The sequence below is a fragment of the Pristis pectinata genome, chromosome 10 (assembly GCF_009764475.1).
Source record: "Pristis pectinata isolate sPriPec2 chromosome 10, sPriPec2.1.pri, whole genome shotgun sequence".
Lineage (NCBI taxonomy): Eukaryota > Metazoa > Chordata > Chondrichthyes > Rhinopristiformes > Pristidae > Pristis > Pristis pectinata.
In genome coordinates, this window is record NC_067414.1 from 98,223,479 (window position 1) to 98,236,204 (window position 12,726).

At 40.9% G+C, this 12,726-nt stretch overlaps 1 protein-coding gene across 1 annotated transcript in view; it reads right to left on the reverse strand.

The window, feature by feature from the left end:
- Positions 1 to 12,726, reverse strand: part of LOC127575526 (dynein axonemal heavy chain 8-like) — a 443,415-nt gene that overhangs the window by 247,057 nt on the left and 183,632 nt on the right. Inside the window, 2 exon segments of the mRNA XM_052025459.1 lie at positions 1,812 to 1,925; positions 9,639 to 9,743. Coding sequence (XP_051881419.1) covers positions 1,812 to 1,925; positions 9,639 to 9,743 — 219 coding nt within the window.

Sequence of the window (12,726 nt, forward strand, 5' to 3'; positions counted from 1 at the left end):
TCCCTGCAAGTGGTTGCACAAGTCAATAGGGTGGAAGAGAAGGTGTATGGCATCCTTGCCTTTATTAGTTGAGGCAATGAGTTCAAGAGTCAGGAAGTTATGTTGCAGCTTTATAAAACTCTAGTTAGGCCACATCTGGTGTATTCCATTCCATTTGCCCCATTATAGTAAGGATGTGGAGGCTAAGGAAAGGATTCAGAAGAGGATGCTGCCTGATTTAGAGGGCATGTACTAAAGGGAGAGGTTGGACAAACTAGGGTTGTTTTCTCTGGAGTGGCAGAGGTTGAGGAGAGACCTGATGGAAGTTTGTAAAATTATGAGAGACCTTGATAGGGTAGACAGTCAGAATCTTTTTCCCAGGGTAGAAATGTCAAATACTAGAGGACATGCATTTAAGGTGAGAGGGATAAAGTGGGCAGAAGGGTCTGTTCTGTTCTTTTTTTTAATGTAATCCTAAACAGGGAAATCAGTAAGCAATCTCAAAACCAAAACTCTGTGGTTGGCTACATCCAGTCATTAAAAATGCTGGAGAGCTATACAACCAATGGAAGGTGGAAGCTTCATGACTGTCCTCGTACCTAGTGATATTGCAGCCCAGAAAATGAATGCAATAGATAAGGCTAAAAAATTTGCAGTATATAGAATCAGAAGTGTCCAAGGAATAATCTATCCTGGATTCCTGAAATGGTCTTCTTCTTAGGCAGTCTCTCAGGATTGAGGATACTTGCTTCCATCTCGTTCCGTGGGTTGTAAGGTGAAGCGAGTATGGGACCTGAAGATTTTGCCATAGTTGGGGCAGAAGTTGATTGAGTAGTTTGTGAAGTGGTCTCCTCCTTCTGCCATTTGCACAGGGCTTCTGTATGTTCCTAATGCATGAACTCAAGGATTTCAGTGTCATTTTAAATGCCTCTTCTCCACTTTAACCAGTCATAGGCCAGTGATTCCTTGGAGTCAGTGTGCATGCTGCATTTATCAAGAAGGTTTTCAGAACATCCTTGAATTTTTTCCTCCATCCACCTGGTAATTTCTTCCCATGACAGAGCTTGGTACAGTGTTAGTTTTGGGAATCCTCCTGAAATATCTAGCTATAGATATCAATTCAGTTTACTTCTTGTGATATTCAGAAATGACTTGATACATCAAAGATTTAACAATCTCCACTCAATGCAGAACAATTATGCTCTGGAACTACCTACGCAAGCTGTGAGGCAAATACAATAGGGCATTCAAGAAGCTCTTAGATAGGCACATGAATGTGAGGGAAATGGTAGGATATGGACATTGTGTAGGCAGAAAAGATTAGTTTAGTTGGGCATTTTATTACTAATGTAATTGGTTCAGCACAACATCGTGGGCCGAAGGTCTTGTTCCTTTCCTGTACTGTTCTATGTTCTGTCTACAACACTGCATCTACGCACCAATATAAAAAATATAGTTTAGGTTTCTGGATCACTGGCGCAGCAACATAGCCACTCTGCTACACAGCACAGGCATATCATGGTGATGCATGAAGTGTTCAATTCAGGGTCCCAACTGTATTTCGCAATCATGATTTAAATATGTTAATAATTTTCTAGAGCTGGATACTTGTTATCAGCAGCAGCATAGATATAGCAGGTTAGTGTCAATTTACATGAAATATATATTTGATTCCTCTGCCAACCTGTTTCTCTCCCATCAGGGATTGCAGCAAGAAAATTGAAACCAAAGGGATGGATGTGTCTATAGATGGAATAGTGAGAGGAAACAGGTAAATTCCTTTTCTTTTCCACAGAATTAATACTCTAAGAAAAAATTAAGTAGAAGTTTACCTTTTCATACTGTCGTCCATATTTGAGCACTTCCTTCTGGAAAATATCAACTGACTCCAGCAGGTCAGCTTTAAATTTGGGTTGGACTTGCACCAATTCATCCTGCACATTTCTCTGTTGAGATCAGCAATTGTACCAGAAGATCAAACAAACATGATACTGCGAGGTTTTGCAATGCCTTTGATTTGAATAGTCCAAACAATAATCATGTTAAAAGCTAATGAATCCATAAGTATTACTTAGAATATAAAAAAAAGAAAATTGACGAAATCCAGCAATAAAGTTTGGTTGATTAAGTTTACCTGAAATTTGCAGTTTCTAATAAATATCCAGAATAGAAATATGTACAATATATGAATATATGTAGAATATGCCTACATTTTCAGTGATATATGAACATAAATATTTAATTTGAGTCAAAGTCAAATATTGTGCTCATCAATACTGCAGTCATGTTCAATAACACCATCACTTATGCTCCTCAAAGAAACAAATTTAGTAAATAACTGCTATTTATTGTCCAGTAAATTCCCAGGCACAATAGAGTTTGCTGATTCAACAGGGATAGATTTGATGTTAGTGACCCCAGCCTAGCAGAAAACCAGCCACTTTCCAATACTGATTGCCATCAGACAACTTCTGTGGAAAAGTTTGAACTGCAGCTGGTTGCCTTCACATCGATCAAAATTGATTTTTTAGCCTCCCCCATTAAGAATGCATGAGATATCATAGAACATTACTCAGCCGTATCATTTGACAATAAGCCAGCAATAAGTTCTGAATATCAAATCGACACAATGATTAATCCATGGGGTACTGATGGCTCTACATCTTTACACTTGTTATGGACTACAATCAGCAAAGGCTTTTTGGAAAAATAGGAAGCATTTAGCATGTCTTTTATTGTTTTTCAGAGTGTGAGCCACTTCTTGAAACACCACTACAGAGGCTACAATATAACTGAAAGGGTTACTAAGCCACTTCAGGGCCAGATAAGAGTCAAGACCATTGATGTGGATCTAGATTGGTAAATTGGTTTACTATTGCCACATGTACCGAGGTACAGTGAAAAACTATGTTTTGCATGCCGTCCATACAGATCATTTCTTCACATCAGTGCATTGAGGTAGTACAAGAGAAAACCAGTAACAGAATGCAGAATAAAATGTTACAGTTACAGAGAAAGTGCAGTGCAGGCAGACAATAAGAGGCAAGGCCAAGATGATGTAGATTGTGAGGTCAAGAGTCCATCTTACCCTACAAGGGGACTGTTCAATAGTCTTATAACCACGGGATAGAAACTGTCCTTCAGCCTGGTGGTTTGTACTTTCAGGCTTTTGTATCTTTTGCCTGATGGGAGGGGGAGAAGAGAAATTGCCCGGGAGGGGTGGGATCTTTAATGTTGGCTGCTTTACCGAGGCAGTGAGAAGTGTAGACAGAGTCCATAGAGGGGAAGTTGGTTTTCGTGATGTGCTCAGCTGCGTCTACAACTCTCTGCCGTTTCTTGCGGTTCTGGGCACAGCAGTTGTCATACCAAGCCGTGTTGCATCTGGATAGGATGCTTTCTATGGTGCATCTATAGAAATTGGTGAGGGTCAATGAGGACATGCCAAATTTCATTAGCTTCTTGAGGAAGTAGAGGCGCTGGTGCACATTCTTGGCCATGGCGTCCATGTGGTTGGACCAGGGGAGATTACTGGTGATGTTTACTCCTTGGAACTTGAAGCTCTTAACCGTCTAGACCTCAGCTCTGTTGATGTAAACGGGAGCATATGCATCACCCCAGCCACTTCCTGAAGTCAATGACTTGCTCTTTTGTTTTGCTGATATTGAAGGAAAGGTTGTTGTCATGACACCATGCCACTAGGCTCTCTGTCTCCTTCCTGTACTCTGAATCATTATTATCTGAGATTTGGCTGATTATGGTGGTGTCATCTGCAAACTTGTAGATGGAATTAGAGCAGAATCCGGCCACACAGTCGTGAATGTTTCTGAAGTAGAGTAGGGGGCTGAGGACTCAGCCTTGTGGGGCACCAATAATCATGGTGGAGGTGTTGCTGCCTATCCTTACTGATTGTGATCTGTTGGTCAGGAAGACAAGGATCCAGTGGCAAAGGGAGGTGTTGAGTCCCAGGTCTAGGAATTTGAAGATGAGCTTGCTTGGAATTATAGTATTGAAAGCTGTAGTCAATACATAGTAGTCTAACCTAGGTGTCTTTACTATCCAGATGCTCCAGAGATTAGTGTGGGGCCAGGGAGATGGCATCCACCTTCCTGTTTCAGTGATATGCGTTTGCAGTGAGTCAAATTTGTCTGGGAGGCTGGAGTTCATGTGTGCCATGACCAGCTTCTTGAAGCACTTCATGATGGTGGATGTCAGAGCCACCAGGCAATAGTCATTAAGACACTTTACCTTATTTTTCTTAGGTACCGGGATGATAGTGGTCTTCTTAAAGCATGTGGGAACCTCAGATTGAAGTAGTGAGAGGTTAAAATGTCTGCAAATACCCCTGCCAGCTGATCTGTGCAGGATCTTAGGACACAGCCAGGGACTCCAACCGGTCCAGATGCTTTCTGTGGGTTCACTCTCCGGAAGACTGATCTGAATGCATTAAGCTCATTGGGGAGGGATGCGCTGTTGTCAGTGATGCTGCCTGACTTCGTTTTGTAACCCATTATAGCATGTAAGCCCTGCTGCAACTGATGGCTAGTCTGGGACTCGATCTTGGACTGGTATTATCTCTTGGCATCCCTGATAGCTTTACAGAGTTCGTATCTCAATTTCTTGCATAGGTCTGGGTTACCCGATTTGAACACTGCAGTCCTGGAATTCAGTAGGGAGTGGATCTCCCAGTTAATCCACGGTTTCTGGTTTGGGAACACCTGGATTGACCTCTTTGGTACGCAGTCCTCTACACACTTGCTGATAAAGTCCATGACGGTTGGTGACATGCTCATTTAGGTTAGCTGCTGAGTCTTTGAATATGGACCAGTTTAGCAACTCACAGCAGTCACAAAGGAGCTCCTCTATTTCCCCAGACTGGCGCTGTACAACTTTCTGTAAGGATCCTCACGTTTCAGTTTCTGTTTGTATTCAGGGAGAAGGAGCACCGCCTGGTGGTCTGATTTACCGAAGTGTAGGCAGAGGGTGGCTTGTCAGGCATCTTTGATTGTGTAGCAATGGTCAAGGGTGTTTGGACCTCTGGTGGGACAGGAGATGTAACACTCTCTTGAAGTCAGCCTGGTTGAAGCCACTGGTTGTGATGAAGAGGGCCTCAGGCTATCCCGTTTCCAGGTTGTTGATTAGGGAGTTCATTGAGTGCAGGCTTCACATCCGCCTAGGGTGGGATGGAGACTGCTATCAGGATAGCTGAAGTGAACTCCCATGGCAGGTAGTATGGGCAACACTTCACCCTTAGAAGTGCTGCATATTTCTGAATCATGGAACCACATATTTCTTTTTATGTCAAAAATAAACGATTCATAAAAATACATAACAGTACAAAAAACACAGTACATGGCTCCATTTACATTCATAGTGTCATTCTGTCTGTACTTTCACAGTGTTATTGATACAAACTTCAAGTGTTTGAGAGGCTTCTAACTTGGACATAGCCTCTCAATGTCTAGTGCCAGAAGGACTCTAGACTGCCATCCTTGCCCACAAAGCTTTGGTGTTGGCTACACCAAGCTACAGTGCATCCCTCAACACATACTTCTGCAGCCTGGAATGTGCCAGTCGGCAGCATTCCCTTATGGACACCTCGTTGACCAACTTGAAGACCAACAAGTTTTGGGCAGACCAAAGAGCGTCTTTCATCCAGTTGATGATCTTCCAGCAGCACTTGATGTTGGTCTCAGTGTGTGACCCTGGGAACAGCCCGCAGATCAGAGTCCTCTGTTATGCAGCTGCTTGGGATGAACTGAGACAAGTTACCTTGCATCCTTCTTCAGACCTTCTTTGAGAATACACAGCCCACAAAGAGGTGGGCTACTGTCTCATCCTTATCGCAGCTGGCCCAAAGGCTGTGTGCGTTGGAAGTGAGATTCCGACTGTCCAGGAAGAATCTGACAGGGAAGGACTCTCTCACTGCCAGCCTAGCAACATCTTGGTGCTTGTTGGTGAGTTCTGGAATGAGGCGTTCTGCCAGATGATTTGGGAGTGGTGGAGGCCAGATCTTTAGATATACTTTAGATAGATATCTGAAAGATCAAGAAATTGAAGGTTATGGGGAACTGGCATAGAAGAGGAGTTGAGGCCAGTGTAGATCATCCATGATCATATTGAATGGTGGGGCAGGCTTGCAGGGACCAAGTTCCGATTTTCTTGAGTTCTTGTGAAATGTTAACTGGTTTCTCCTTCCACAGATATTGCTAGACTGGCTGAGTGCTTCCAGGGTTTTTATTACAATCCAGTAGTTTTATGGTCTAATGATTTGTTTTCTATAGTAATTAAGTTTACCTGAGAGGAATAGAATGATATTTTGATGGGATTACATGATGCCACACTGAATCCGCTAACACCATCAAAATATCCTCCAATTTTTTTTTCTCCTTCAGGTTACTTTACGTTTTTAATAATTTGCAAAAATTTTTACATCTTCAATGTGTATTTGTTAATCTTTGTTGAATGCATCCAAATGTCACGAATGTGACTGGATTACATCAAGAAAGACCAGGCAGGGCCTTGCTAAATGAATTGCCAATGATCTCAGCCAGCAATTTTATCCATTCATATAGATAAATGCTATTATCTACACCAATTAGGCCCGTATCCCTCTACTCCTTTCCTATCTATGTACCTGTCCAAATGCCTTTTAAACATTATTATTGTATCTGCCTCTACCACTTCCTCTAGCAGTTTGATCCACATACCCACCACCCTCCGTGTGAAAAACTTGCTGTCAGATGTTCTTTAAATTCATCTCCTCCCTCCTTAAACCTATGACCTCCATTTTTAGACTCACCCATCCTAGGAAATAAGATCTGAACATCTACTCTGCCCCTCATAATTTTATAAACCTCTATAAGGTTACCCATCAGCCTCCTCATAATTAAAGCCCTCCATTGCACAAAACATCCTCGTGAATCTGTTTTTCACTCTTTCTAATGCTTCCATAATATTCTTATAATGAGTGACCAAAACTGTACACAATACTCCAAGTGCAGTCTGACCAATGTTTTGTACAGCTGCACCATGACGTCCCAACTCTGAAGGCAAGCATGCCAAATTCCTTCTTCACTAACCTATCCACCTGCATTGCCATTTTCTATGAACTTGCGCCCCAAGGTCCTTCTGTACATCAATACTCCTCAGGTCCCTACCATTTACTGTATAAGTCCTGTTAGTATTAGAAGTCACAAAATGGATTATCTCACAATTGTATGTATTAAATTTCATGTGCCACCTCTCAGCCCAACATTCCAGCTGATCTATGTCCTTTTGTATCCTTTCATAACCTTCTTCACTGTCTACTACTCCACTATCATTGTCAGTCATCAGCAAACCTACTAATCAGTCCACCTACATTCTCATCCATTCAGGAAATGAGAATTCCCTGGCAGATGAGGGAAAGGAGAATCCTAAGAGATTCTATAAGTTTCTTAAGAGCAAAAGGGTAACTAGGGAGAGAATAGGTCCCTTTAAGAATCAAGTGGTCATCTATATGTGGAGCCACAAGAGATAGAAAATATGTTGTTCTTCCCTCTATCAGCTACTCCCAATCTACTTTTGCTAGGTCCTGCCTTCTACTGTTGAAATCAGCCCTCCCCCAATTTAAGACCCTGACTCTAGAACAAACCTAATCTTTTTCCATGACTACCTTGAAACCTACCAAACTATATTCACTGTTTCCAAAAGGTTCTTCAGACATTTCCACCACTTGCCCATCATCATTCCCTAAGATAAAATTGAGTACAACACTTTCCCGAGTAGGACTCTCTACATGCTGCTTTAAAAATTCCTCAAGAACGTACCCATCTAAGCCTCTTACACTAAGGCAATTCTAGTCAATAATGGGAAATGTAAAATCCCCCACCTAAACCCTACTATCATTTGCCCACATATCTGTTATTCTAATTCCTGCTCACTATGGGGAAGCCTATAGTATAACCCAGAGGAAAAGATTACAGGATATTCTCAAAGCATTCTTGCATCACTACTAACTCTTGGGAATCCCTGGTCCATGACGATTCAACATGGAGAAGTGGCATTCAGGATGGCACTGAGAACCTCACATCCATGTGTCTAAAGGACAGAGAAACCAATCATAAATGGAGGAAGGAACAAAGTATCTGCCAATCAGGAACCAGCGTGGAAGTAAGTCATCACTGATACCAAGGACTAAGACAAATACTAAGATATACATGCATTTGGAAAGACAGGGGTTGATTAGGGATAGCCAGCATGGCTTTGTGCACAGGAGAAACTCACAAATTTGATTGAGTTTTTTGAAGAAATAACCAAGGTTGATGAGGGCAGGGAAGTAGATATAGTCTATATGGACTTCAGTAAGGCATTTGATAAGGTTCTGCATGGTACGCTGCTATGGAAGGTTAGATCGCATGGGATCCAGGGAGAGCTAGCTAACTGGATACACACTGGATGGCTCAATGGAAGGAAGTACAGGGTGATGGTGGAAGGTTGTTTTTGGGATTGAAGGCCCGTGACTAGTGGTGTTCCCCAGGGCCCGGTGCTGGGCCGATTGCTATTTATCATCTATATCAATGAGAATGTACAAGGCCTGGTTAGTAAGTTTGCAGATGACACTAAAATAGGTGGTGTCATTGACAGTGAAAATGGTTATCAGGATTTACAGAAGGACCTTGATCAGCTGGATAAGTGGGCTGAGGAATGGCAAATGGAGTTTAATTTGGATACATGAAAGGTTTTGCATTTTGCGAAGACAAATGAAGGTAGGACTTTCACAGTCCTTTGGAAGGGTGGTGAAGAAGGCTTTTGGCATGCAGTTGTGCAAGATGTCGGTGAGGCCACATTTGGAATACTGTGTTCAGTTTTGGTCACACTGATATAGGAAAGATGCTATTAAGCTGGAAAAAATGTAGAAGAGACTTGTGAGGATGTGGCCAGGACTCAGGGGACTGAGCAATGGAGGGAGGTTGAGTAGGTTGGGACTTTTTTCAGTGGAGTGTAGGAGAATGTGGGGTGATTTTATAGAGATGTGTAAAATCATCATGAGAGGCATAGATAGGTTCAATACACACAGTATTTTTCCCAAGGTTAGGGAATCAAGAACTAGAGGGCATGGGTTTAAGGTGAGAAGGGAAAGATTTAATAGGAACCTGAGGGGCAACCTTTTCACCCAGAGAGTGGTCAGTATATGGAATGAGTTGCCAGAGGAAGTGGTTGAGGCAGGTGCATTAACAACATTTAAAATGCACTTGGACAAGTACATGGATCGGAAAGGTTCTATGTGGGCCAACTGCGGGTAAATAGGACTAGCTTAGATGGGAATCTTGGTCGGTAAGACCAGTTGGGTTGAAGGGCCTGTTTCTGTGTTGTGTGACTCTATGACTACCTAAGAAGAAGTAATAGGGATGTGGAAAAGACAGAGATTAAAACATGCCCCATGTGTGGAAGTGTCTGCTGTTGCATATTGGTCTCATCAGTCACCTAAGAACCTGCAGAACCGGAGTGGAAGTAAGTCATCCTTGATCCCAAGGGACTGCCTAAGAAGAGGTAGACAGATGTGAGTGGAGCAGAACTTAGATCCAATATCATTATTTAACTTCCGCTTTAAAATGCTCCCAAAATTTCACACTGATTCTTTCTGATTTGTCATGACATAATAAGAATACAATACTCACAGCTCTAGCTTGCATTTTGTTAAAAAAATACCGAAGTGTGTCAGCTGCTTCTGCTTCTTCCTTTGAAATTTCCATTTCAAACTTGTTCAGGATACTATATGCTTCCTACATGTAAACCAGTGATAAAGAAACAATAAATAAAATCTAGTTCTGATAAGGTCTGTCAATGGGACAAGCTATATATATATGTTAAGCTGCAAAACAAATTTAAAATATTTATTATATAACTGAAACAGGTTGCAACAGCTACAAAACTAGATAATTGGAATATAACAACTGGCAGAATAAAGCAGTTGTTCAACAGAAAAAGGAAAAATGATAAAGATCCCTCAGGTTCTCCTTCTATCATTCTGTGTGTATAATGTAACAATGATTTATCAAGGCAATCAGTTTCCATCAGTTCACCCACAACCTGGAATAGAGGGATGACATCTGCTTATTTTAATATTAGTCTACTGCTGTTGTATTAGCTGTTTGGGGCCACTAGGTTGATACAAACTTTTTTTTTCTGTTTGGCCATTAAGCAGATATCTTGAAAGACATATCCAGCAAGTCAGGCTATGCTAACAGGGACAGAAAAACTGAGCCAATATCTGAGTCCTTCTAAGATTTTCTGTGCTGATGGTTTCCAGCACTTTTTGTTGTGGTTTTGGCTCATTTTCCTCTGTCCATTAGCACAGCCTGACCTGCTGGGCATACCCTGTAGTCCCGCTTTTCATAACTCTTACATTGTAAGCTTTCGTACTCTCTAACTGTTCTCACTTCATAGATTTTATGAACAAAGGATCATGTTCTCTCTCCTTAACAGCCCCAGTTGACCACATTTGAAGGCGATCCTAACCTCAACCTATTAGAGATATTCCCTTTTGTTTTATCCTCTCCTCCCCCACCCTTACTCAGATTAATACCAATTCATTTTCTCACCTTCCCAGTTCTGACAAAGGGTTTTTGACCTGAAACTTTCATTCTGTTTTTCCTACCACAGATGCAGCCTGACCTGCTGAAAGTTTCCAGAATTTCCTATTTTTATTTCTAATTTCTAGCATCTGCATTTTTTTTATTTTCAACAATTACAATAACATGCATTTATATAACATTTTTAACATTGTTAAACAACCCAAGATACTTCACTGTGGTATCATCATATAAATAATAAAATAATAAGGCAGATGAGAAAACTATATTATTTCAGGAATGATTCAAAGGAGGTGATAGAGGTGGAGAGTTTTAGGAAAGAAAATTAAGACTGAGACATCCACTAAGGCCAGAATTGGAAGAGCATATAACTCTTATCGCAATTAAAGAGAGGCTCAGAGCATGGCCAGGAAATGGTTGAAATTGTTAGTTCAAGAGGTGAATGAGGGTTTCATCAGCAAGTCATAGAAACATGGAAACTTGTGGCACAGGAGGTCATTCAGCCCATTATAACCATTTAATTAGGCTGCCCCTACTTCCCATCTCCCAGGTAGTTGTCTTATAAGTTACAGCTTTTCAGTTGTTCATCCAGGTACTTCACATTTTAAATCTGATGGGGATTCTTCTTTCCCCCACCCTTCCAGGCAGTAAGTTCCAGATACCTACTACATTTGGGTGAACACTTATTTCTGGCAACATCCTTGTAAATCTCCACTGCACTCTCTTTAGTGCCGCCATATTTTTCCTGCAGAGTATTGCATAGATTTCTTGCCACCACTCCTGTAGAGCAGTGACAAGAAATCTATGCTATACTCTAGATGTGGCCTTGTTCACACGTTCTATCATGACCTCTTGGTAGATAAAAACAAGTATCTCACATGCCTTCTTAATTATTCTGTAACCCTGACCCAATTTGTGGATATGCACTCCAAAATAATTATTTTCCTCTCCATTTTATTTTTCTAGGTTTTTCCTTGCTTTGCTTGTTCTCTCTAAAAGCATTATCTCACACTTCTCTTGACTGAATTCTATTTGCCATTTTTGTACCTACTCAATCAGTCCATTGATACTTTCCTACAGCCTCAAGCTCTCTTTTCATCAAGCACCCTGTCAATTTTTAAATCATCAGAAACCTTCTTAATCAGGTCTCTTTTAATTTCAGCCCAAGTTAGTAATATATGTTACAAAAAGGGCATAGTAACATGTCCAGCAACATTCCACTGAACAAATAACTCCAATCACTAAAGTTCCTGTTGATCATTACTCTTTGCTTTTTCCCACTTGGCCAATTTTCAATTAAATTTGACACTTTCACTTGGAGTCCAAGGGATTTTGTTTTCCTGATCAATCTATCGCATGGTATTTTGTCGAGTGTGGCCTTCAAAAAAATTCAATTATAGTCAAATGCTACCTTCCTTTAACAAATCCATGCTAACAGTCCTTGATTAACCATGCCATATTAAGTGTTGATTCAAATAATTTGGGCATCACCATTGTTAGAATAAAGGTGTCATAATCAGTTTGTCCCATTCTTCGTTTTAAACAGCAGCACCATACTGGTCTACCGGATTCCTGGTACTATGTCCAGAGCGAGGGGATTGAAAAATTATAAGACAGAACTGTGGTATTTTTGTGCTATTGTTATTCTATTTTACTACAGTTCCTTTTTAAGAACACCTTGTACAGTTTCCCTAAAGGGGCACTGTGTGCAGTTCTGAGCAATTGTAATATGTCAGGTGTGTCAATAAAGAAAGCAGACATCTTTTCATCCCAGCAGTGAATCTATATAACTATTTGCAAATATGAGGACTAAAAGTATTATTTTTCACAAAGGTGATGAAAGTACAGACCACTATTCGATAATAGTGACTCCAGAAAGGTTGCAACCTACTTTGACTTTAAAATAATACTTTACTGGCAATGTGCTGATGGTGAAGTAGAGAGATTTATGCAACCACAAAAGAAGGCTCAATGTAAAAAATGGAAACAAGAAATTTTATAATTCTTTTGGAAACTACAAAAAACATTTGAAGTGACCACCAGGACAGGATCCACAATCCGTAGGATCACCCAAAACATGGTCCATTACAACTGAATCTGAAATGCATAACCTCAAGGTTACAAACTCTGGTGTGTATGAGCCAAACATTCCCAACCTGTCTTTTGACATTAA